The sequence below is a fragment of the Macrotis lagotis genome, chromosome 1, assembly GCF_037893015.1.
Source record: "Macrotis lagotis isolate mMagLag1 chromosome 1, bilby.v1.9.chrom.fasta, whole genome shotgun sequence".
NCBI lineage: Eukaryota > Metazoa > Chordata > Mammalia > Peramelemorphia > Peramelidae > Macrotis > Macrotis lagotis.
This window is the reverse complement of record NC_133658.1, coordinates 416,366,726-416,394,456: the sequence shown is the minus strand read 5'-3', so window position 1 is coordinate 416,394,456 and position 27,731 is coordinate 416,366,726. Positions and strand designations below refer to the sequence as shown.

The 27,731-nt window shown below is 32.5% G+C and overlaps 1 protein-coding gene across 1 annotated transcript in view; it reads left to right on the top strand.

Annotated features, from left to right (window-relative positions):
- Positions 1–27,731, top strand: part of DICER1 (dicer 1, ribonuclease III) — an 85,214-nt gene that overhangs the window by 15,998 nt on the left and 41,485 nt on the right. Inside the window, 13 exon segments of the mRNA XM_074213007.1 lie at positions 1,261–1,395; positions 2,201–2,361; positions 8,451–8,619; positions 11,367–11,839; positions 13,840–13,972; positions 15,276–15,518; positions 16,649–16,803; positions 17,557–17,689; positions 19,180–19,255; positions 20,008–20,147; positions 25,147–25,326; positions 25,576–25,789; positions 26,223–26,376. Of these exon segments, the coding sequence (XP_074069108.1) occupies positions 1,261–1,395; positions 2,201–2,361; positions 8,451–8,619; positions 11,367–11,839; positions 13,840–13,972; positions 15,276–15,518; positions 16,649–16,803; positions 17,557–17,689; positions 19,180–19,255; positions 20,008–20,147; positions 25,147–25,326; positions 25,576–25,789; positions 26,223–26,376 (2,366 nt within the window).

Here is a 27,731-nt window from a genome sequence, read left to right as displayed (position 1 = left end):
AAATATTTTTTATCCTGTGTATAATAGGAACTTAATAATTATTGAATTTTAAATACCAATACTGAAGTCACCTGTTTAGAGTGATAATTTTTATATAAAAAGTACTAGATTTTAAGTCAGGAAGACTTGGGTCCCATTTCTGCCTCTGATACTCAATAGCTTCATGACATGGGCAAATCAATTAACTGTATTCAAATTTCAATTACTTTATTTATAAAATAAGGATAATATTTCCTGAGGTATTTACCTCAAGGCTATAGCGGGATATACATGTGTGTGTGTGTGTGTGTGTGTGTGTGTGTGTGTGTGTGTGTGTGAGAAACTCTTTGAAAGCCTTGAAAGCAGTATATAAATACTAATTTTCCTGAAAGAAAAGTTCAAGTTCTAGAGTTCTAACTTACAGGGTGATTTGCCTATCATTTGCCTTTTTATAACTGAATTCTAAGACAGTAATTCTAAGCAATAGGAGACTAATTGGAGAAATATGAATTATTACCATACTTCTTCTCCACAACTTTGTGTGACAAAAAGAAAGTGAAACTACTTTCAAAATATTACTTTTAAATTATAATGTTTGTAATATATGAAATCAAGTGAGCCATTTAGGTAATATAGTGGATAGAGCACTGGACCTGGAGACAGAAAGTCCTGAATTCAAATCTTGCTTTGGGTATCTAGCTGGGCAAGTTGCTTCACCTCTCTTTGCCTTAGTTTCTTCATCTGTAAAATGGGGATAATAATAACATTTGCCTTCTAGAACTATGGTGAGGCTAAAATTAGATACAATTTGTAAAGCTCTTTGCAAATCTTAAAAGCACCATAAGAATATAGTGTTATTAGTATTATTATTGTTTTTATAAGCTTTTCTGAGTTGGAAAGACATAAGTTATAAAGTCAGTACAATAATATTTATTAGAATTTGGCATAATTCCTTAATTTCCACTGGAATACAAATGAATATTTGAATTGGGGGGGGTAAAACTTGTTATATTAACAACAAACAAGTGACTTGCTTATTGCTCTTTTTTTTTTTTTAAATTGACCTAGAAGACTGAATTGACTAGTGTTTTATCCGTTTGGAAAGTCAGTTTACTGAAAAGACCCAGAAACTTGTAATGCATAAAATCACATGGCAAAGCCCCCATCACTGGTATCTTGGGTTTTTGTCTTGTAGTTTTACTTCTATATAATTCGTAATTATATAATTTCATTTGTTTAGTGGATGATGCACTTTATATATCCACATTTATTTTATCTTAGGTTCTGGTTATGACCTGCCAAGTAGCATTGAATGTTTTAAAAAATGATTACTTATTGCTGTCCAACATTAACCTATTGGTATTTGATGAGTGTCATCTTGCAATCCTGGACCATCCTTATCGAGAAATTATGAAGGTATGACTATAAAAGATGTTTAACTATCAGTGTTTTAAATTATTAGAATCATTGAGTCTTGAATTAAATTTTATGCCTAATTAATTATATATGGCAGATGATTTCCCAATTAACAATAACTGAACTGATGGCAAATTTCTTTTCTCTTTAGTTTTCAAAAACAGTAACTTATGTCTCTTGATTTTAGACTTCATGCCATTACTCAGGGTGCCTGAGGACAAATCATTTCAGCTCTGTGGGAAATAGTTTTCTTCTTTATAAAATTGAGGAGTTTGGATTAGATGTTTTAAATTCCTTTCTAGCTCTAATTGTATAGGTATCTAAATAATTTGAAATAAGTAATTAAATGTAATTCAGATGATCTGTAGGAGCTGTTTATTTATTGAAAATATAATTAACATTGGATGAACATAAATCATTTAAACATACTATAATAAATTAGGGGAATTATAATCTGGTACTCCTATAGAGGACTGTGCCAGAATTATCATTAGAATTTCTGCTACATAAATATTCATGTTCATTTTTCAGGGCTGACTTTAAATTTCTTTTTCATATTTAAGATCAGTGGTGGGGCAGCTAGGTGGCCCAGTAGATAGAGCACCAGCCCTGGAGTCAGGAGGACCAGAGTTCTCTGGAGACCAAGTGTCCAGTCTCAGATCTTGATACTAACTATGTGTATGACTTTGGGCAAGTTGTTTAGCTCCATTGCTTTGCTAAAACCAAAAAAAGGAAAAAAAAAGATCAGTGGTAATAGTATTATTAGGGCAAAATGAAATTCCTTTTTTTTTTTTTATTATATTAGATCTGTGAAGATTGTCCAGCGTGTCCTCGAATTTTGGGATTAACTGCTTCTATTTTAAATGGAAAATGTGATCCTGCAGATTTGGAGGAGAAGATTCAGAAACTGGAGGAAATCCTAAAGAGTAATGCTGAAACTGCAACTGATTTGGTAGTCTTAGACAGGTATATTTTGATAGCACACTTTGTGTTAATGGAACAGACTCCTTATTTTTGTTTTTAAATGCTTAGATGTAACTCACTCATTGAATGTTTATTGAATGAATGGAGGTCTCTATAGTTGGCATTATACTTACACAGAAACACTGTGGATTAACTGGCTGTGGGATAATTTAGCCTTTTTCTCTCTTGAAAGTTTTTATCCCCCTCCTTTATTTGACTTGATTGGATATAGTTTTGCTTATTTTGCATTGTTTGTTCCTCATGCCCTGGAATGTTCTCATTCTTTACTACTGCTTCTTAGGATCCCTTATTCTTTTTAGAACTCACCTCATATTCCACTTTCTACATGAAGACTTTCCTGATTTCCCCTAATTACTCATACCTTTTTCATTACTTTTTATTTGTATATATTCATATGTACACACTATCTCTGTTGATGAAACTAAGCTTTTTGAATGCAGGTACTATTACATTTTGACTTTGTACCCCCTTTTGTCTATCACAGGGCCTAGCATAGTATTTAAAAAAATTTTAAAAATAATTTATTGATTGGAAGAGAAAAACTGATGAAATATGAGTTTGTTTATTCTGCCTTCTTGTTTTTTTAATTTTGTTTATTTAAGGTAATGGAGTTAAGAATGACTTGACTGGGGGCAGCTAGGTGGTGGAATGGATAGAGCACTGGCCCTGAAGTCAGGATGACCTGAGTTCAAATGTGATCTCAGACACTTAATAATTACCTAGCTGTGTGGCCTTTGGCATGTCACTTAATTCCATTGCCCTGCGAAAAACAAAACAAAACAAAAAATAGTGATGCCCAAGGTCACATAGCTAGGCAATTAAGTGTCTGAGGTCAGATTTGAACTCAGGTCCTCCTGACTCCAGGGCTGTGCTCTATCCACTGTGCCCCCTAGCTGCCCCTGACTGCCTTCTTTATATCCTCAGTTGGCATAATTATTTCCACCATCAGCTGTGGTACTATTCTTCTTTGTGCTTTCTCTTACCCCAAATAGCTTTTAAACCCCTATTTGTTATCTTAGCATCGGCAAGACACTCAGTGCTTTCTAAATTTTAGCCCTCCTAACTATTCTTAAAGAATAATGTCATGTTTTTGTATTCATCTTCTACCCTTGCTTCCAGGTTTTAAAAGCCTAAGTTTGTTGATAATTTCAATTATATCAATCTCTTTAAACTGTTTTTGTTGATCCAAGTTGGAATTGTTTTTCCTATAGTCTTCAGCATTTTGTCTCTCAGAGTTTCTCATTTCATTTCTTCCGAGCTGATTTCTTTGTAGAGTTTTATGTCATGATTTCCTACTTGTCCTTTCTCTAGAACACTTGAAATCTGTTTCTCTATTACATATTCTAAAATTGAGTGGTTCCCATAGTTTCCAGTGTTTGTATAATTTATCAATCAGTTTGTCCTTGGTAAATATCTGAATATCAGTTATAGAATAAAATATCTTGTGTTTGAGTCCTTTTTTTTTTGATAGTTGAAATTATTAAGAATTTTTGCTGTTCTCTCAGGTCTGAGATAGACCTGTAGTAGACATCTGATAATTGATGTATTTTCTATTAATTACAATATCCCATACCTCAGGTCTGGGCTTCCGATCTGGTTTGTTTCTATGTACAAGTGGTCTACACAGTGTGCTTATTTACCCAGGTCTTTCCTATCTTGATATATATTTGATAATATGAAATCCCTAACTGTTTGGCTTTACTTTCATCTTTCCTAATTTTTTTTGAAATAGGCTTTTTCCTTCCAGAGGTGTATTCCAAATATAAGTCCAATTGCGCACAATTTCAATGTTAGCCATGAAAGCAAATTTTTTTCTTTGCATAGAAAATAGGCTTATCATACTGTCTTGGCATTTGTTTCAGGATTATATGAGACCATGGGTTTTTATTTCTCGATTTTTTATTTTTTATTTTTGGCATTTCTAATACTCTACATCTTCTACCTGTATTATATCTCTTCCTTATGGTATTTCACTTGGCAGACAATTTTTCTCCCTCTGTCTTTTCAGCTTAAAATGTTTTTGATGTGATTTAAACAATTACAGACAAATAATTTTGGCTAGTTCATTTCAGGTACATTTCATCCCTAGTAAAGAATATATTTTAAATATAATTTAATCTATAATACTGAAATTCATATTCTATCATATATGGCTTGTACTTTGAAAATAAATGTGTGGAAATTGGTTCTTTATGGAATATTCATTAAAAACTTAAAAAAGTTACAAAGGATAAGAAGTCAAGGAATTGTTGAAGTCTTCATGAATGGAAGCTCAGAACTACAGTCTCAGGATCTTCCTGGTTAACCTAGCCCTCATCTAGAAAAATTCTTTTGCCTATTAGCCCCACCTCTATCTCAGTTTCTCAGATCTCTTCAGCATTTTGAATGAAAGATTTTATTTAATTTGCCCAGGTCATTTGAGTGTAGTTTATTTGGAGTTAACTTGGAAGTGGCTATGATGGGACCTTAGTAATCCTTTCACCTTCAATTATTCATTTATCCCTTTGCAGCTGTCACTTAGACTGGTTGTTGTTCACTGTCCCCTTCGATTTCCTATTGAACTTTTAAACTCCATATGTTCATAATGGAACTCATCTCTCTACCTAAACCCATTCCTTCTCTAAATTTGCTTTTTTTTTGTTTTCCTATTGTGGGCAGTGCCATCATTCTTATCACTCTTGTCATATCTGACATTTCCTTCTTCCTTCCCCCATCCTCCTTTATCCAGTCAGTTGCTAAACTCTTGTTGATTCTTCTTCAACAGCAATTCTTGAAACTTTTTCCTTTCTTCTCCTACAGCTACTGCCCAGTTCAGCCTCTCAAAAATAACCTCTTATCTGAATTATTTGCAATTACTTCTAAATTGACCTCCTTGATTACAGTTTCTCCCCTTAACAACCTGTGTTCTTTATTGTTGAAATAATATTTCAAAGGCACAAATAATATTTTGTGATTTCCCTTGATCAAAAACTTCATTTGCTTTCATACCACTTCTAGGATAAAATTTCAACTTCTTTCTTTTGTATTAAAATGTAGTATAACTTCAGTTTACCATTACAAGCTTTTTATGTATCATTTACTGCCTTTCACTTGCTTATTTCTGATTTTACTCCTCTTTACCTACACTTTTAGGATCCTAACCATCTTTCAAGGCTCGCCCTGTTACTACCTCTTTTATGAAACCTTTCCTGAAGCCCTTTCTATCCCCTCTTTGTATCTCCATCCCTTGGCTCAGTGAAGACAGTGCTTAACAACTTGAATTGAACTAAGTTCCATTGTTTGTCATTTACTCTATTGCCTACTCCAAATCTATAAATTGAGATTTTTCTATTTTATGTTCCTTCTTTTGAAAATGTCATAGAAAATTATTTTAGAGCTCAAGACTTCATGAAAGAGGACATGGCTATTGTTAAGAGTTTCTTGAAATAAGTATATTGGCTCTGGAGTCAGGAGTACCTGAGTTCAAATCCGGCCTCAGACACTTAATAATATTTACCTGTATAGCCTTGGGCAAGCCATTTAACCCCATTGCCTTGCAAAATCCTAAAAAAAACAAAGAAAGAAGTATATTGGAGCTAAAGAAAAAAATACAGGATAGCTCAAATGAGCAGAACATATGAGAATAGTTTTTTTTTAATTACTAAAATTAAGTCTTGTAAAATGGTAGCTGAAGAAGGATAGGATTGAAGTCTAAAATCATACAGTTAAACTTCTCTTTGTGGATTGGGTCTTTGTGCTGTGACCAGGCCTTGCTTAGTTTTCTCTTTGATATATTACCCTGCAGTTTTGGATCACGTGACCGGTTCTTGGTGCCCACCCTGTAATCCCCCTCCTGTCTTTTTGATTTGTGACCAGACCTGCCTTCTGCTGAAATTCTTAACTTTTCCTTTCATATTTTGGTGTCTTAACTTGGATACTGACCTTAGCCATGTCTCCATATCCATTTCCTTGCACAGTGACCAAGTGGAAGTTGTCTTTGTCTTCTGCTGAAGCATTGATTGACTTCTGTCAAATAATGGAGATTATATTGACTTCAGGTCATGTGGAGGGTCTCTCAGAAGAGACTTTCTGGGTATTTTACATCTCTGTCTCCTTGGGAAGTCCTATAAACTGACTATCAAACTCATGAAGAGCCCTCAGGTGGTTACTTTTTGGTTAGGATGGAGTCATCTCAGTTTCCTGTCCCATTGACTTAACTGGGAACTGACTCTTTCTCCTAACCTCCATATCCCAAGCCATCACAATAGCTCTTCCAGACAGAAATGAAATCCTAATGACTTTAAGGCCCATTTTTTGCATTCAGTCTGGATTTTGGCTTCCTTGGCAATTCCTGTTCTGTCAATATTTCCATTTTCTAGGAATCTTTTTTTTTCAGTTTTGAACTAGAGAAGCTTTTGGTGATTCCCTTAAACCATTAGATTAAGAATTCATTCTTTTCCTCTCTACCTCACACCACTCAGATGGCTTCTGTCACTATCTCCTCCTTTACCCTGTCTCAGATAAAGTAATGACCCTTCTCCTTGGCTAGACAAATGCCTCTGCATACACAAGTGATCCCATTCAATCCTTTTTTCTCTAGCATAATGCCCCTTCTATCATCTCTACTCTCATTTCAGTCTTTGCTCAGTCTATCCTTCTTTACCTCTGTACTGCCTTTGACACTATCAGTATCTGTTCCATAGTACTTTCTCTAGATGTTTAAGATATTATTTTTTCCTATTTCTTTCCCTATCATTGCTCATTTTCAGTCTTCTTTGCTTGATTTTAATCCAGATCCTGTTGCTAACTGTGAGTGGCCCACAGGGCTCTGTCCTAGAACATTTTTTTCTTCTCCTTGGTGATCTTATCAGCTCTCATGGATTCATTTATCATCTGTATATCAGTGAGATTCAGCTCTACTTATCTGGTCTTAACCTCTCTGCTCACCTTCATCCTCACTTCTTCAGTTGCCTATTGGACATCTCAAAAAATATTTCCTTTAGACATATAAGCTCAATATGTCTCAAACTGAATCATTTATCTTTCCCTCAGAATTTCCCCATTCCTAATTTTCTCCATGTAATCTTTTGCAAGCTCTATAAATTTTACATTCTTAACATTTTTCAAATATAACCCCTACTCTCCTCTAACATGAGACCCCCTCTGATACAGGTCCTCATCACCTATTTTTGTATGAGTTTTTTTGTTGGCTTCTCTGCCACAAGTCTCTCCCTTGAGACCTTTCCCAATCTTTTCTCTCCTCTGCTGTCAAAGTGATCTTCCTAAAGCACAAGTCTGACATGTTATCCCTTTTCCCCATTCAGTAAACTCCAGTGGCTTCTTCTCAGCTGTAGATCAGATTTAAATTTCTCTATTTTGTATTCAAAGCTCTTCATAACCTGCTCATCCCTCTACAGTTCTAGTTTTCTTACACTTGAAAGCCTGGTTGTTTCCTTCTATCTAAGATGATTGCCCTTTATGACACTCACAACTTTGATTCTTTGGAGATGAAATTGCTGTCCTTTGTAATTGAAGAAGACTAAGTTGATGACAATATTCCAAGAATCTTAGCCTGAGAGGTTATGCGAGACTGCATTTAAGTGAGAAATTAATTTTTGTATTTGTATTAATTTAAAGCCACATATAGTTTACCACATGGGAAATTTTCTGCTCTCTTCTTTTTAATTCTTGGAACTGACTAATCTTGGGGAAGAGCCTTTGTTTTTTTTAAAACCAAGAAAAAGATTGTCCTGCTTTACACAAAAAGTAAAAAGCATAGAGAAGTTACCATTTAAAGAAGTGCTATGTGTTGAAAGTATTAATGGTTTCAAGAAATTTTCAGTTAAGTTTATGTTTAAAAGTCCCCTGTTGAGTTATTAAGAGAAGCTTGAGCTGTTTTGGGTAAATTCCTAGCTTTTTGAAGTTAACGCTGATGGAGAGCAGGTATATTTCCTTACATGTTACTGTCAGAAATCCTGTAGTGGACGAACAATAGCTTTTAGATTTTTACAACAACATCAAGAAAAATTGTAAAATTGTGTTTTCAGCAGAACTTTTATGATGATGAACATTTGTTTGTTTTAATCCTAAAGATATACTTCTCAGCCATGTGAGATTGTGGTAGATTGTGGACCATATACTGATACTAGTGGGCTCTATGAAAGGCTGCTAAAAGAATTGGATGAAGCACTTAATTTTCTCAATGACTGTAACATATCTGTGCATTCAAAAGAAAAAGATTCTATATTAATTTCTAAACAGGTAAGAGCATAACTATTTGATAATAGGAAAACACTGCTTTAATTGTTTCCTATTCATTCTTTGCCAGTCATCTTCTGTTAAACTGAATATTATAATCTTGTGACTTAAAACATTTCAATTTTATGGTTAAGAAGTTAGGCAAAGAAATTTTCAAAGATATTCTCATAGTGGAAGATAGAAAGCTAGTACATAATTTAAAAAAATAGAATTCTTCTAAAGCAGATTTTTTTATTTCTTCAAATTAACACGTATGCATCATTTTCTTTTGAACATTTTTTACAGTTAATGCCATATTTGGGTAGGATTCCTAATTCCTGAATTCATATCTTTTTGTAAATTAGAAAGTCACCAATAGGGGAAAGCTAGGTGGCACAGTTGATGCAGCACTGAACCTAGAGTCAGGAGGATCTAAGTTCAAATGTGACTCAGACATTAATACTTAATCAGCTGTATGACTTTGGACAAATCATAAGTAAATAAACAGATAAGTAAATATGTTTGTCTCAAGAGTGCTAGTACCTTTTTTAAGGCACTAACATTTTTAGAAAGAGCATATTTATTTTAGAGAAAAGACTTCAGACCACTTTTTTTTTGTCATTTGTAAAATTTTGTTGTAAATTTTTCCAACTGTTCATCCTTTAACTGGGTTCTTAGTTTTGAGCTCTGAGAAATTCTTATCTTCTTTATATATGTATGTATATACATGTTCAGGATTAAAAAGAAATCTCTTATCAATTGTGTAACCACCTGAGTTGAGATGATTCTTTTATTTGTTTTTTGTTTAGGTTTTTTTTTTTTGCAAGGCAAATAGGGTTAAGTGGCTTGCCCAAGGCCACACAGCTAGGTAATTATTCAGTGTCTGAGACCGGATTTGAACCCAGGTACTCCTGACTCCAAGTCCGGTGCTTTATCGAGATGATTCTTTTAACTGTTCCTGATTATAGGATCATAGAAATCTATAGTTGAAGGGGACCTTGGAGTTAGTAGAATCTTACTAACTTATTTTACATGTAGGGAAATTGAAATCCAAAGAGAAGAATTGATTTGCCTAGGTAGCATAGTAGCAGATACCAGAGACAGAATTCAAATGCAGGTCATGGAGCTCTGAATTCTTGGAATTTCTGCTACACCACAAAGCCCTGCTCATAAGTATATATTTTTTTTAAAAAGTAAAAAGTCCAACCCACAAAAAAAGAAGGAACTAACTTCTGGAAGTTTATACCTAAATAAAAGTGATGACTAATATAAAATTGGTTTTAATTGATAAATATGATTGAAATCTGCATCTATATTTTCTAACGAAGATTAGTCTTTATGTCAGTCCCTACAAATACTTCCTATTCATTTTAATAATTTTTTCTCTAGTCTAGGAGTTTTTAACTAATTTTTTAATATTTCTTGTAGACTCTATTGGTAGTTAAGTGAAACAACTCTTCTCAGAAACCTCTTCTCAGAGTAATACATATACTTTGGTTTTAAAATAAATAATTGAAGGAAATGCTGAATTTTATTTGTTAATGAAAATAAAGTTTTAATTGTTTTCCCACAAATTTCTTTAATCCCAAATTCATATGCAAATAGATAGACACTTGCCTTCATGCATACATAAAAACACAAATATATATTACATATATTTGTAATATATATCTATCTGAATCTCTTGGGGTGAGGTTAAGAATGTTTCATCTAATTCAGAAAAGTCAATACATGAAAATATTACTATTGTATCAATCTTGGCTAAAAATATCCTTGGCTTTTCTTGATGAAACTACTTTTATAAAGGATCCTCTCTATGGATAGCTATATTTTGCCTAAAATTTCCTTTCAGTGTTGTTTTTTAAGAAGACTATGTGGATTCCTGCTCTACTCCAAATATACCAAATGTGGGAGATGGCTATGCCAGTTATTGGCAAGGGAGTTTAAATCACATATTAAACTGTAATGCTTACAAACCTGAGCTTCTTTGAAAAATGTGTCACTGGTGGGAAACTTTTTCCTATTCTTTCCTCCAAAATAATCCTTCTTTTTGGGGCAAGGGAAATACTCATTGTCTTTTAGAACTCTCTTAGGAATTCAAAGCTACCATCCAGTGACTTTATACCAGGATATGATCCTGTCTTGTCTCTACTTTTTTTTAGTGGGATGACTTAATAACCTTGCTGAAATCTAATTTCCTCATATGTCAAGTAGGAAGAATGTCATTTGTAAAAGCTAACAAAGTTTTGAGGAAAATGTTTTGTAAACTTTAAAAACTTTAAGCAAGTGGGAGTCATTGACTATTTTCCTATCATCATCATCATCATCATCATCAGTCATAGGAATAATTATACTTGCATTATAATGTTTGTATAGTTTAATAAAATTTAGGAAAAATGTTTTCCCTTTTTTCTTAAATTAAGCTTTCCTTATTACTTCTTGTATTATTAGATATGAGCTAATTGTATAGTAATTCTTACTGAATGAACTTAAATGCTTTATTGTGATTTGATTTTTTGATTTTTAATGTTTTATGATTTTTATAACCTAAAGTCAGCTGAGTTGTCTCATTTGTAGATTGTAATGGAATCATGTAATACTAGCCCTGGAAAGGGGATTTAATCCTTAAGTAATTAAATCTTTCTTTGTGTTACTGAAACAAATTTATTTGCATTGTTTGGAAAATGAAGGCTTTACATTGTGAGTTATTACATCATTATTGTTTGACTTTTTTTTTTTATTATTTAAAAACTATTTATATATTTTTATAGATTCTTTCAGACTGCCGAGCTGTATTGGTAGTTCTGGGACCCTGGTGTACAGATAAGGTAGCTGGTATGATGGTAAGAGAACTTCAAAAATATATCAAACATGAACAAGAGGAGCTGCACAGGAAATTTTTATTGTTTACAGACACTTTCCTAAGGAAAATACATGCACTCTGTGAAGAGCACTTCTCACCTGCCTCACTTGACCTGAAATTTGTAACCCCAAAAGTAATAAAACTGCTTGAAATTTTACGCAAATATAAACCATATGAGCGGCAGCAGTTTGAGAGCGTTGAATGGTATAATAATAGGAATCAGGATAATTATGTGTCTTGGAGTGATTCTGAAGATGATGATGAGGATGAAGAAATTGAAGAAAAAGAGAAGCCAGAGACAAATTTTCCTTCTCCATTTACCAATATTTTATGTGGAATTATTTTTGTGGAGAGAAGATATACAGCAGTTGTTTTAAACAGGTAAAACTCTATGATTAATAGTTTTTCTATAGTAGAAAAAAGAAATATTTTGCATTTTTTAAACATTACTGGAAAGACCTTTGAGAGCAAACATAAGGATTACATAAATGGTATAATATCACATTTTAATTTTATTGTTAAAAAAAGTTAAGAAGGGGGGAAAGTATATTTTAGGAACTCTGAAATGAGTGTAAGAAGTACAATATAAACTAATTCAAAATGATATATCTCTTATAGTACATTATATTTACATAGCTGATGATTCTAGGATCCAAATCTCTATCACTGTGGAGGCTACCAGGAACTTTCTGCCATAAACTTTTGGTTTGTTGGCTGCTTCTATTTAATCAAAGGGTATTGCTTTCAACTAGATGAAATAGAGTATCTATAGTTGAATGTTTAAAAATTAATTGAAGTATGTTGAAATTGTATATTGCTTATAGTCTCAGGTCTAGAGTCAGAAAGACTCATCTTCCTGAGTTCAAATCTGCCCTCAGAATTTACTGACCATGCTACTCTGGGCAAGTCACAAAGACAAAGCACTGAACCATTTATCCAATTAAGTTCATTTGCTATGAACATCACAAGAACAAAGAATGCTTGACCTAGACCTTAGAAAAAATCATTTGGTATCATGTAGTTTAACCTCTCCATTTTTTAGGCAATGGAAAAAACAAACTCAGAGTGACTAATTTAGGTTACATGGTTAACTAGTGGCTGAGTTGGCAATTCTGTTAAAGATTTTTCTTTCTGGTATTTAGACAATATCATGGGGACATTTAATAAAAATATTCATTTCTATTTTTCAAGTTGATTTAATCTGCAGTATGAAATGATTTTAAAACATTTCATTATGGTTTGGTTCAGAAACTACACTTTGAAAATTGCTGTTCTGTGTAGTTCTGATGGAAACCAGGAAACATTATCCATTTTTTTGAGTGATAGATATTTTTGTTTTCAGATATAGAACTGATTAAGTCACGGTCCTTGAAAATATTGAAATACCAATATCACATATTCAGTTATAAATTGAGTGAATTGACTTTCTCATTAAAATGCCTGAGTTAAGGGAAATAAAATATTCACATTATTTTCAAGAATTCTAAAGGCTTTAGAAAACCTTGAAGAAAGCATTTTACTAGATTCTATGTCCTTCATGTCTTATATGCTTTTTTTAATAACCCTTTACAACCTCAACAATTAAACCTATAGAAGTTGTAATTCTTGTTAAAATATTACCCTCTTTTGCAAATATTTTCATTGGTTTCCTGTTATCTCTAGGATATGATTAAAACTTCTCAGTCTCATATCTAAAGATCTTCACCATTTGGTTCCCAGCTATTCCTTTAGTCATTTCATATTACTTCCACCTTATATACTTAGCTATAATCTAACTGGTCTGCTGACTGTTCTGTGTAGCTAACATTCTGTTTCTTGCTTTTCAGTTTTGTTCCCCATTTATTGGCATTGTATTCCCCATACACTGTTGGCATATGAAATCCTTTTAGCTTCTTTCAAAGAATGAATGAAGCCTTTCTTGATCTTCCCCTGATCTTGGGAACACTCACTTCTTATTGAAATTACTATGTATTTGTTTGAGGATACACAGTTTGTTTTTCTCAGCATCTCACACAGTAAATAATAATAACCAATTAATACATTTTTGTTGAATAAATTAATATTTTTTTAGAATCAGTATGGCAACTTCCTATTGTGTAAATGTAATTTATACCATGTAAAACTTGGTTATAAGGATTATTTTTCAACATTTCATGGAGAAATTAGCCCCACTGATGTCTTTATAAACGTTTATTTAACAAACAAAGCAATTAGGAAGAGAAGATACAGACTATTCTAGAAGATACAGGCCTTCTAATGGATATTGGGGGGATAGGGATTGACATTAATTTACATTTTTCATGAGGACTTTATGAACAAAAGATTTTCTTAAAAAGTCCTTAGATATATTTAACTTCCAAATGAATGTATAATTTTCTTAGATTGATAAAGGAAGCTGGCAAGCAAGATCCAGAGCTGGCTTATATTAGCAGCAATTTTATAACTGGACATGGCATTGGAAAGAATCAGCCTCGTAACAAACAGATGGAAGTGGAATTCAGAAAACAAGAAGAGGTAATTTAAACAAAAATAATTGTTCAATAATTAACTTAGGATTTACATAGACAAGTTTTATCTTCAAAAATTTTATTTAGTTCTTCAGTATTTAATTTGACAGTAGTAATTTCATTTTCCTTCAGAAGGTTGATGATGATTTAAACTACAATTTCAAAGTAAAAAAATGAACTTAGTTCTTCTTTAGAATAATAAACTATAGTTGTAGCAAGTTATACCAGATTTAATTTATAGTTTGATTTACTCAAAAGACATGTAGATTTCTCTTTTTTTTTACCTCTGAGTGCTTTTTAAAGAGACCTTTACATTTACGGAATTTGTGGAGTTGATTTTTATTACCATCGTTAATGTCTAAATTTCAGGTATATCTTTGTAAAGAAACAAACTAGAGGTAAAATACTTGCTGAATAATTAATAAAAGACTTGCAGGTCTGTAATTTTTTTTTTTAGATTTTTCAAAGAAATGGGGTTAAGTGGCTTGCCCAAGGCCACACGGCTAGGTAATTATTTAAGTATCTGAGGTTGGATTTGAACTCAGGTACTCCTGACTCCAAGGCCTATGCTCTATCCACTGCACCACCTAGCCGCCCCTGTAATTTTTTTTAGATTAAAGAGCAAAAGTAGTACAGTTCTTGAATCATTTTTACAGATGAAACTTTTATAGCATTATTTAGAACCAGTTCAATTGTTTTCATCTTTTTGAAACCCATCTCAAAGTTTAATTTTTCTGAGAGAAAAAAGAGACTTGAATATTGTTTATTAAAACATTTTTATACAAAAATAGGATGGGTATTTTTGCTTAGATTACCTAGATTTCTGATCCCAAATTCTGGTTATTGATTAGCCTCCAAATAGTAACATAAACAGGTATCTGCAATATATAATTGCAAATGATTTTAGAATATTGAGATCTGAAAAATTATACATAAAAGAAATGATGTAGGATTCTTAAATTAACAAGCATTGTAGTGCATTTGGTCACTAGGTTGGATAGACTAATGTTATGTCAGCCCAACTAAATGCTTGGATTTTTATGGCCACATCAAGTATTCATTTGGAAGTACTTTGTATATTTAGATTACTTTTTTTTTTTTTTTTTTTTTTACTGTGCTGTTACTGTTTAAGCCTGTTCTCTGAATACTCAGTACATCATATGTATGGAAATAATTGGCATCAATTTGCTCATCAGTATTTAGGTTTAATTGTTATAACTACCTACTTTTGCATGTTTTGACTTTTATCATACTGATGGCTGTGCAGTATAAGAACTGTTTCTGTTTTGGGACTTTTCTTCTCCTTACAGGTACTGAGGAAATTTAGGGCACATGAGACCAACTTACTTATTGCAACCAGTATTGTAGAAGAAGGTGTTGATATACCAAAATGCAACTTGGTGGTTCGTTTTGATTTGCCTACAGAATACCGATCTTATGTACAGTCCAAGGGAAGAGCAAGGGCACCCATCTCTAATTATATCATGTTAGCTGATTCAGACAAAATAAAAAGTTTTGAAGAAGATCTTAAAACCTATAAAGCTATTGAAAAGGTAGGTTTTCATAAATAAATGCAATCTTCAAAAACATTTCTAGAGAGCTCAATGTATATAGGGATAAACTTCTAGAGTAAATATAAACCTTTTAATATAATAAAGAGCTAAGTTATACACGTTAGAATGGATCTCAAGTTTATTGAAATAGCATAACAAATTCATCACAATAATAGTATAAATTGAAAGTTTTGAGACCAATGAGAATAAGGGAATAATTGAATTGGAATTGTGTTTGACTGAGAATGGCTTCCTGGGAAAGATGAAGTCTGAATTATTTTGAAGGATTCACTGGATATGGATTGAATTAGTTTGGGAATATGTGATAAATTGAGTAATAGTGACTGATATTTATATAGCAATTTAATGTTTACATATCTATTTATATACATTATCTTATTTTAATCTTCACAACAAGAGAAGAAGCATGGTCTGGTGGAAAGAGCACCAAATCTGACTTTAAATCCCACTTCTCCCATATTTATGACTAGATTTTCTTATTTGTTAAATGAAGGGCTTCTTAATCTTTTTTGTGCCATGGACTCATTTGGCAATCTGGTAAGGCCTCTGCTCCCCCTTTCCAGAATAATATTTTTAAATATATAAAATAAAATACTTAAGATTTTAAAGGAGACAGATTGTATTGAAACATAGTTATCAAGATATTTAAAAACAAACAACCCAAGTTCATGGATCTCAGGTTAAGAGCCTCTAGACTAGATGATAGCTTAAGATCCTTTCCAGGTCCTCATGGTTCTGTGAGACCCAGTAAAGTCATATAGTTATTCTCATCCTTAAATTATAGTCTTGGGTCAAATGATTTGCCTAATATTACATAGCTGCTACGTGACAGAACCAGGGCTTAAACCCAGGCCTTCTGATTCCAATCTCTTTGCCTCCTAGGAGACTGTAACATAGTGGGAAAAATTTAGCAAATATGTTTATTAAAAAGATAGGAATGCCTATTAAAGAATACAAATTCAGATATAGTGGAGACTTTGTACTTTTATGTTGAGGGAATATGTCATTAAGCCATTGGGCAAGGTTTTTGGAGCTTAAGTTTAGGATTTTTGAGCACTGACTAAAAGAGGATTTGTTTTCATTAGAAGTTTTACATTTAAAACATACAGATCTTAAGAAACAAATGTTCAAAGTCAGTTGATACTGGTGAGACTGAAACTGAACCTGTTGTGGATGATGATGACATTTTCCCACCATATGTTTTGAGGCCAGATGATGGAAGTCCAAGAGTCACAATTAATACTGCTATTGGACATATCAATAGGTATGTTATTCAATCATTTGTGTTTATTTCAAAACTAAAAACTTTTGACTGTCATAAGATTTGTATTTTAAAAAGCGAATTATATCACTTTAGATCTACCTTTAAGAATACTGAAATATGTTTCAGATGAGTGTTGTACTTTTCTTTTGCAAATACTCATCCACTATTTCTATCAAGCCAAACCATGATATGAACAGAAAGTATACTTTTTAAAAAATCTGATGTTCTGTTTGGGAGATTTAAAAAAATAAGATGAACTAATGTTTAAGCATTCATTGACAACTCTGGATTAATGAATACATACTTCTGCTTGATTATATTTCATTGTCTTTGACTTCTAGTAGTTCCTTTTTTAAGTGTATAAAAAATCAGGTGAGATTATATTTTATCAAAGCCAAGATACCAGATTGTTATGCTAATTTATATTTTTGAGATGGCATTAATTTACTTGAGTCTAAGTGAATAGTTTTCTCATTAGTGCTAGAAAAAAGGTTGGAACATATACATATATATACATATATACATACATATATATATAGCTTTTGTAGTGTGATATATTTTATCAAAGTACATAACAGTCATTATATTAAAATAAAACACTGATATAACCCTGTATACAAGTATTAAAAATCATACATCTTTTAGTAATTTTTATGGTTTCAAGCCAAGTTTATAATCATGATAATGAAAGTAGACACTATTATTGTTTTATCTCATTATTTCTCAACTTTATAATTTATTTTTTCTTTTTAGATACTGTGCGAGATTACCAAGTGATCCATTTACTCATCTGGCTCCTAAATGTAAAACCCGAGAATTGCCAGATGGTACATTTTACTCAACTCTCTATCTGCCAATTAATTCACCTCTCCGAGCTGCCATTGTTGTAAGTATGGAAAAGTTATATGTGCCATTATGCAATGAATCTAGAATATTATTTCTTTCTATTACAGTTTCTATTGTAGAGAAAACCATACAAGTGATATTTAATTATTTTCTTTTCTCTCCCTTCCTCTTCCCAATTATTTTGTTCTCTGATTAAATTTTATGCTTTTAAGATCTAGTAATGTGGTTTGTAGGAATGTAAGTAAAAATTAGAACATCACATATGCAAACTAACAGATACATCCTTGTGGAAGAAAAAGAAAAATACCTATGCAATATTTTTATATCATTCATACAATTTTACAGTTGGAAAGGATATAACAGGTTGTTTAGTATACCTTCCTAACCAATCTTAATTATTTCTGACAAGTACCAATCTTTTGCTTGAAAGACTACATTTGGTTGTTGAATAGTTCTAATTTTTTAAAAATTGTAGTGACTAATTGAAGATGAATACTATTCAATTCTTACAGAATTATGGTGAACTAGAGGTGCTGATTGAGATATTCATTTTCTTTTTTTTTTTTGCAAGGCAAACGGGGTTAAGTGGCTTGCCCAAGGCCACACGGCTAGGTAATTACTAAGTGTATGAGACCGGATTTGAACCCAGGTACTCCTGACTTCAGGACCGGTGCTTTATCCACTACGCCACCCAGCCGCCCCGAGATACTCATTTTCAGAAGTGACCAGTTGCTTAATTTTTTTTGCACAGTTATACTAGTTTGTTTTAAGGTTAGGCTTTTATTAGAGCAAGACCACAGCAGAAAGAAGAGATAGAAGTGCAGGGAAAAAAAACCCAGTATCCCAGCTCAGCACATAGAAATCAGAAGGGATGAAGACAGAATAAATTTGATTCTACTGTGTTACATTTAATGTATTAATAACAGACCTATATAATGGAAGTTCATATTTCAAATTCATGTCTTCTATTCTGTTATTTTGAAATATTCATGTTTGTCTATAGTTAAATTTATGATATAAAAGGAAATATAAATTTGAAATAGTTCTTTGTATTGTTCTGAAATCTTCCTAGATCTCACCTGTTACTCCTATCTCAACCTACTTTGTAGAGCAACAAAGAAAAAAAATCTATTTCCTATTCCCTAATTTAAAATTAGGCATCATCATTAATAACTTGTGTTATAGTTACATATATTAAAATAAGCCTATATCTACATAAGTGATTCTGATATATGATTTTATGTTCGGAATAAAGATTTTTCTCACTATTTATAAAATCTGTATTAATTTTAGTAAAATTAATTGAATTATAATATAAAGCTAATAATGATATAGTAACTTTTATAAAAATGCATCTTCTCTTAAATGAAGACTTTCCAGTATTTCTTAAAATACAAAATTTCATAATATTAGGTAAAATGGAACTTTAAAAAATTGTTTTCAGTTAAAACATATATTGTCTGTTTTTAATTAATGGAGTGGATAACTTAGTGGTGCTCATGTACAAATTAAAGGTCTCACTATTTTCAGGGTCCACCAATGAGCTGTGCAAGACTAGCTGAAAGAGTTGTAGCTCTTATTTGCTGTGAAAAACTTCACAAAATTGGTAAGGATATTTGAAAAGAAGCATCAACACAGAAAATTTATGAATAAAGTCTTTGGATGTAAGGAAATATTTAATGTTTTTAAGGACCTTTATATGAACTTATATGTATGATTTTACTGCTGATGGTATGTTTTAGTTAAAGAAAATCATAATATCTCAAAAGACAAGGCTTTAAATAATGTAGGAATATTTTGACTATTTTGTGTAGAAAAATGACCATCATTGATTTGCATCATTTTAGAAGTGGCATAATTATAAAACTAATCCAGATATCTTACTTGTTGTCACTTTCATGATTCAGCTAGATGATGTTTTCCTTTAGCTGTGAAAAATTTGTTGTAACAGCCATCTACTTAGATAATTCCATCCTCAATCATTCTTACGGAACAAAAAGCAAAATTTAGTGTTAGCATTTGCGGTTTTTAAGGAAATAAGATTATATTTTTTGTTCAAATCCCACCTCAGACATTTGTTAGCTCTTTGATCCTGGGTGAGTCACAAACTTTTTGTGCCTCAGTTTTCTTTTTTATAAAATAAGGAGTTGGATTCGTTGACCTCTTCAGAGCCCTTCCAGTCCTGAATTTAGGATCCTCTGTTCAAAAGTGTAGTTGATGATGATATATTCATGTTAAGTACTTTGAAAGTCTCACTAGTAAATAAACTTAGTACCTTACTTGTAAAGTACAATTTTAACTATTAGAGAAGTGAAGTTATTTATAACAATTTTCTTTTCTTTTGTTGTTAATGAACAGGTGAACTAGATGATCATTTGATGCCAGTTGGAAAAGAAACTGTTAAATATGAGGAAGAGCTTGATTTACATGATGAAGAAGAAACCAGTGTTCCAGGTCGACCAGGCTCCACAAAACGAAGGCAGTGTTACCCCAAAGCAGTTAGTATTAACCTTAACTGGTCAAAAATAGAACATCTTTGTGGTCCTTATTTCCTACAATGTCAAATCTTCTTTTTCATTTTCAATAGTTTGAACTTATGATGATAATTCACATTTATATGATAATTATTTGCATTTGTGTAACACGTTTAAGGTTTGTAAATTGCTCTCCTTGTGATGCATGCTATACAAATATTATCCCCATTTTAAAGGTGAGAAACTAGGATTCTGAGAGTTGGAGTGATAAAAGAACAAGACTAAATCAGTGTAAGTGGCAGTTAAGATTCACAGCCTCCCCTTCATGACATTCCACTGTTGCCCAAACCTATATAATGCTTCAGTAAAGCTAGTCTCCTCATTGCTTCAAGACAATCAATGTTCCTTTCTATTTCTGTTCTTTGTTCATGTTATTCTTTCATGTAGCTGTCCTGCCTATAAAATGAAAAATAAATATTTATTCTTTGCTATGTAGCATTGTATTGAGATCCAGAGAAGATAATGTAATGCATATAAAGTCACTTACACAATAAGCATTTATTAAGCACCTATTATAAGCTACATAATAGTGCTAAAGCTATGAAGAAACAAAAAACTCTTACCCTCAAGGAGCTCAGAGAACAATGAGGGAGACAATATACAAACACCGATGTACAGACAAATTATATGCAGGTTCAGTTGAAGATAATCGAGGGAAGGCAGTATCATTGGGGAGATCAAAACAGGTTTTCTTTACTAGATGGAATTTGAGCTGGGATTTGATGAAATCCAAGAGGTAGAGATGAGAAGGAAGAAAAATATAGGCATGAGAGAAAACTAGAGAAAATATTTAGGATGGAGAGATGAATTATATACTTTGAGGGAGATCCTTGATTTACAGAATACGGTGGAATGAATATTTAATAATTTCCAAATATTCCCATGTGAAAACATGAGTGTAATTTGATCTCACAAGCTTTAATAGTTTGCAACCTATTCACAATGATTCATCTTGTGTTATTCTTGTTCATGTCCTTCTCTCAATCATAGAGGATTTACCCAACCCACCTTTTTGGTTATTTATAGTTTTAATATTTCTGAAATTCTGAAGTTCCGTGATAAGTAGACATTAACCCTAAATGACTATTATCTAAAAAGTTAGGCCTCCTCGGATCCAAATGGAAATTATTTTTCAGATGTGTCCGACTTTTTGTGACCCCATTTCTTAGGTTTCTTGCAAAGATACTAGAGTGGTTTGCCATAGCAATTGTCTAGGCTAAGACTCCTGATTCCAGACTGGGCATTTTATCCAACAGCAACCTAGCTGCACCCTCCAGATGGAAGAGAGATGCTCAGATCTTACAGGTATTTCTGTTTGTGTGTGATAATGCACCAAACCTAATTTGACATATTTATTCATCACTTACTACTTGCTGGACATTGGAAATAGAAATATAAAATGAAACATTTGCTCCTGTCCCCATGGAGTTAATATTTTCTTGGGAAATTATATTTTCATCTATTGAAACAGATAAGTAAATAGAGAGTAATTTGAAAATAGTAAAAGCATTGACAACTAGCAACAGGGATTGATGACAAGGTGATGAGAAAAGAATACATTTTCAACAGGGGGAACAACCTGGGCATCTTCAGTGACCCCACTCAGAGGATAAAAGTCTTAACATTTCACACAGGAAGTCACATCACACAGGAAGTCATATCAAACTAGTCAGTAAGCATTTATTAAGCACACTTACTTAAGTGCTAGACACTGTGCCAAGTGCTAAGAAGACAGATACAAACAGAAAGATAGCCACATCCCATAGTCTCTCATGAGGAAGAAAGGACATTACAAAGGAGTTGAAAGAAGGTGGATGTCAGTCAAGATGCCCAGCTCAGTGATATGATAGAGGAAATTCTGTAGACATGTGTCAGTAGGGCAATCCTCCTGGAGAGGAATAGATATTGGGTTGGGTTTCCTGAAAGTGGAGGTTCTGGAAGGAGCCATTGGGGGGGTTCCTGCTAGTTGACCTCACTGCTTCAATTGCCCCCACATAGGTATCCTCTACTCAAACTGTCAAAGGCAGTTTCTCCTTTCTTTCCTCTCTCTCCCCCTTATTCAGTAAACTTCAATGGTTCCCTTTTATATCCAAGATCTCCCTTAATAGTAGTACCTTCCCTTTATGGATTATCCAGTTTATACTGTGTATATCTTATTTATGTATAGTTGCTTGCATTTTGCCACTCCCATTAGACTCTGAGCTCCTTGAGAGTAGGGATTCTTTTTTTTAATCTCTCTTTGCTATTTAGAACAGTGCTTGGCACTTAAGCCTATACTTAATAAATGTTTGTCAACTTGTCTTGTTGACTATATTATGCCTCCTGAGCCACATACTGTAACAGATTTTATACTCTTGTTTACCTATTATACATTTTTTTTTTTGTCTCTTCAGCTTGTGTACAAATTCCTTGAAGGCAGTGATTACATTTTATGCTTCTATGTCTTTCATAAAGATTAGGTACTTAAGAGTAGAGATCTAGAGCCAGAATGAACCTTGCAGGTCCTCTAATTCAACCCTTTCCTTTTACACATTAGGAAGCCTGCAATGGCTAAGTGACTTGCAAAATACCACAGAGATAATATCAGCGACAGGATTTGAACTTGACAGGTCCTTTCATTCTAGAACTTTTTTTTTTCCCTATAGTACTCTGCTCTTGGGTATATATTAAGTTTTCAGTAAATCAATATTTGGTTGGTTTGGTTTTGAGTCTAACTTATATGTAGTATACTAGCCCAGGACAAATAGGGGGCTTCATATTAGTTTTTGTTTTAGTTTTGTTTTTGTTTTGGTGCTAGGTAAATAGAACTTTATGGTATCAGTAATGTTAAATTTGTCTGAGTTGTTTGTACTTTTAAAACCAAATAAGCTGCACAACTAATGTATATTCTGTGACAGTCATAGATTTTACTTAATTGTCTCTTGGATCTTTAAAATAGTGATAAAATAGTTTGAGGACTGCTAGATGTAGAAGATTTGAAACTGCTCTCCTGCTTAACTTATATTCATTGAATGCTTGGATAATATTGATTCCAGCAATGTCATTCTAGGTGAAAGGGGAGTATAGTTAGAGAAGAACTGCAAGGATTTTGTGCCATCTTGATTTAAAAAAAAATAATATGTTAAGTAAATATGGTCACATCAGTTTTTCCTGTATAACTGTCTTTCAATATATGATTTCATTTTCTACCTCCAGAATGTCTTTATTAGAACTTCAGAGAACTTGAATTACTTTTCATTTTTATTGATTCTTTTAGGGCCCACATTCTGGTTTCTTACTACTTTGCAAATTTAGTTCTCAACTGTTTTTATCTAATCAGCCACATTAGGGGAACTCTTGGAACTATTTTCAAGAGTCCTCTAACCTTTGGTGTGATTTGTATTACTCCCTTGAGAAAGTTGTAGCAACAATAACATCTTTCACCCATTTCCACTAAGTTGTGGTAAAGATATATGATGTTAATGGACTGGGCAAAGGAAAAAATATACTTTTGGAATATAAGGAAAGGGTTTAATGGAGAGCAGCTGAGATAGCAAAAAGATAATTAGAGCAGCACTGATACTGATACTGAGAAATACTCCTGGAACAGTGGAAAGAGCACTGGTTTTAAAGTCAGAGGAACTAGCTGCAGATTCAGTATTTGATGCTTCTTGCATGGTGTTACTTGGAATCAATATTGTGACCTTTCTGAGTCTTGGTTTCCTCAATAGTAAAATTAGGGAGTTAACTCTAAATATGTAATTCTATAGAGTTTTAGGAACTGAGTTGCTGCTATGAACTAAACTTAACATGGTCTTTACAATTATTTTGAGATTGCTTTGTGATTTTGGGGGAAGGGGATTTGATTTTTAAATATAATAACACTGATCTGAAGAACACCCTAGGATTTTTGTCAAAATTTTCAAATCTTTATTTTTTAGAGAGAATAACAACTTACCTATTTTCATCCCAGTTTCCAAGATTTTGTTTTGGTTTGTTTTGCTGTACCAATTTTCATCTTCAAATTTCAATATTACCATTCAGCTCAATTATTTTGGTCTATTTGTACTCTATTGATAGTGTCATTTGTACTCTGTCCTCCTTAGACCTCATCTGGAATATTTTGTTTGGGTCTGGGCACCGTTTTAAGAAGGACTTAAAAATGTAAAAGGAGAACAACCAGGATGATGTAGGACCTTGAAACAATGTCATATTGTTTCAAGAGTGGACTCAGGGGAGACATGGTAGCTCTCTTGGAAGTATTTGAAGAACTATCATGTCAAAGAAATTTAGATTTGTTCTGTTTGGCTCCAGAGGGCAGCACCAGAAAGCAATAGACAGAAGTTGTAAAGAGCAAATTTAGGCTTGATGCCTAAATTTATAATAATATTATAATATATAATAATGTTACAATAACTAGAAGTCTTCAAAAGTAGAATGACCTTCCTGGAGAGGTGATAGGTGCCTCCTCTTTAAAGATCTTCAGCAGTCACTGGAGGACCACATGTTAAGAGTGGGGATTTTTTCATGTGTGACTCAGACTCAGTGACCACTGAAGTAAACCATTCTAAACCAATTATTGCATTTTTTGAATACTTAAATTCTATCAAATATTTTTTTTGTATTTTGTTCTATAGAAAACTATAGGTATAAAGTTTGGGTAGTTAAAAAAGTTTTAGGATTAACAAATGTAATCTATCTTTTCTACATCTCTCTTTATTAGCTAATAAACTCCTTTTGAGCAGATAATGTTTTTTTCTGTCTTTTTGTAATCCCAATACTTAGCATGGTGCCTGACAATGGTATGTGCTTAATAGATTTTTATTTATTTCTTAATTTAATGTATTTCTTAAACTTTTTTTCCTTTTTTTGATAGGCAATAGGGTTAAATGATTAACTACTTTTAATCAGAAAAATTACTTAATTTCAATGAGATTAAGTGAGTTTATTTTAGTGATTCTGATTTTTATCTTTTCAACTATAGATTCCAGAATGTTTGAGGAATAGTTATCCTAAACCTGATCAACCCTGTTACTTATATGTAATTGGGATGGTATTAACTACTCCTTTACCTGATGAGCTTAACTTTAGGAGAAGAAAACTCTATCCTCCAGAGGATACTACAAGATGCTTTGGAATACTGACAGCCAAACCTATACCTCAGGTAGCAATTTCCTATTATCTCTTTATATTATTTTTTACTTTCTCTCTTCTCCTATATTCTTCTACAGAGAAAGAATGGGATTTATATGGAATCTTTTATTAACTCAAAATTAAGTTCAGCATTGGAAAAGTTATTTCTTCTTTATTTTAATATTTCACATCTTTGTTTTCTGTGTTTATAGGTGATGTAATTATATTCACCATTCAGTCATTAACTTTTGGCTGGGGGCTTTTTTGTGTTGGTGCTTAGATTCCTCACTTTCCTGTCTACACTCGCTCTGGAGAGGTTACTATCTCTATTGAATTGAAGAAATCTGGTTTCACTTTGTCCTTACAAATGCTTGAGTTGATCACAAGACTTCACCAGTACATATTCTCACATATTCTTCGGCTTGAAAAACCTGCACTAGAATTCAAACCCACAGAAGCTGATTCAGCCTACTGTGTTCTACCTCTTAATGTTGGTAAGGCTTAAGTCTTAAAATAGAGCAGAAATCCCAACTTTCAATATCCTGTGCAGTATCCCACAAAATTGCTAATTTTTTTGATGGTTATGGGCCCAGTGATAGACTATATTTTTGGGGTCTGAGCACAAGCCTCAAATAGCCATCACCAGGTGGGTGACAGTGTGATGAATTTTTCACCTGCAGCAACTTTTAGAAATTGTCTTCCAAGTCATAGAACAATGACAGTGTACATTTGTGAAAAGTGGACTGCCTCAGTGAAATCACAGGTTCTTGAAGTATTGAAACACTTAAAATGTAGGATATAAAAATTTATATTTCTGTTCATAGCTTAGAGCCTAATTTTGTAATATGTGGTTGGAATTGGAAGCTCTTGTCTTTGTCCTTTTTTATTATTAAAAAATTAAAGATTTTTTTAAATCCTTCCTCTAAGTTAATGACTCCAGCACTTTGGACATTGACTTTAAGTTCATGGATGATATTGAAAAATCTGAAGCTCGTACAGGCATTCCCAGTACTCAGTATACAAAAGAAACACCTTTTATTTTCAAACTAGAAGATTACCAGGATGCAGTTATCATTCCAAGGTAGGTATATTTCATTTTGCTAATTTAAATGGCCTTAGTATATCTGTGTGAATATTCTTACTAGCACAAAAGTTTGCAGGTTGATTTTTGAAAAATGAATATAGAAACATTATTATTCTTATTTCCAAGCACTCTATTCCCTTTAATATATTTAATTATGTTTACAAAAAATTATTTCTTGGTCAAGGATCTCAGTATAAATAAATTTAAATGTTTACTTTCTGTAGAACATCTTTGCCTAATCCCATTTTCTTTTGCCTCCCTCTCTATTTATCCACAACCTCAGATTTCTATTGTGGAATAGAAATAGTTCTTAATATAGTTCCTAAGGATTTAGCCAAGAAGATTCCATTAAAAATTGTAATTTAGAGTGATCAGGTATATTTTTTTTTAGGAGAGAGTGACATATAAGATAATACTGTTATACAGCTCATTCTGGATATAGCACATGTCATGTAATTTATATAGACCAAACAAGTTAACAGTTTTTAAGGAATTGGAATACTAAAAATGTTAAGTATATTTTAATCTTTTTGTGATTCAAAACCTCTATGGTTTGTTATGCTTTGTGATTATCATTAAATATTATTTTATCATTATAATTATTATCATTAATTAGTTAGAATTCATCTAAACCAGTATTTACCTTTGTGTCCCTTCTGAATGAATAGATTGGTTGTATTTAAAGTATTTATTCTGTAATTTTTTCACTTTTAGAAATTTTCTACCCTGTTCAATTTGGTGAAACTAAGGAAACAATAATATTCTCAAAAGGTTCACATACATGTTTCACCAAAACACACAAAGAATTTTAGTTTTACCAAAGCACAAGCATTTATCATGATGATAATTAGGAGAGGTAAAAAGTCACGCTATCTGAATTTTTCTTGCTGTGGAACACCATATATACATTTTATATACATACATGCATACACATACACATACACACATACACACACATATATAGTGTCCCTAGCAAATACTGAAATAATGTCATTATTACCTTCTAGTCAAACTCTAGTTTAATGCCATGAAATTCTATATCATTAAGCCAATCCCTCATTTATAACATTCTTGTAGAATCATCTGTTCCCTATTACATTGTTTCACCGAAGGTGAAGTTTCACATAGCAATTATAGGCATTTAATTGATGGTTATTAAATGAATGGGGTGTCAAAAACCAGTTAGGATATGGTTGTGTATTTCCTTGAGTATTTTATTTATTTAATTGCTCCATCCCCTCTACCTCAAAATAAGCATATTTGGGGAATTTTTCTTTTTAATTATCATTTTTGACAAATTAAGGCAGTATAAACTTGAAAAGCATGTGAAATAATGGGATTAATTAAAGAGA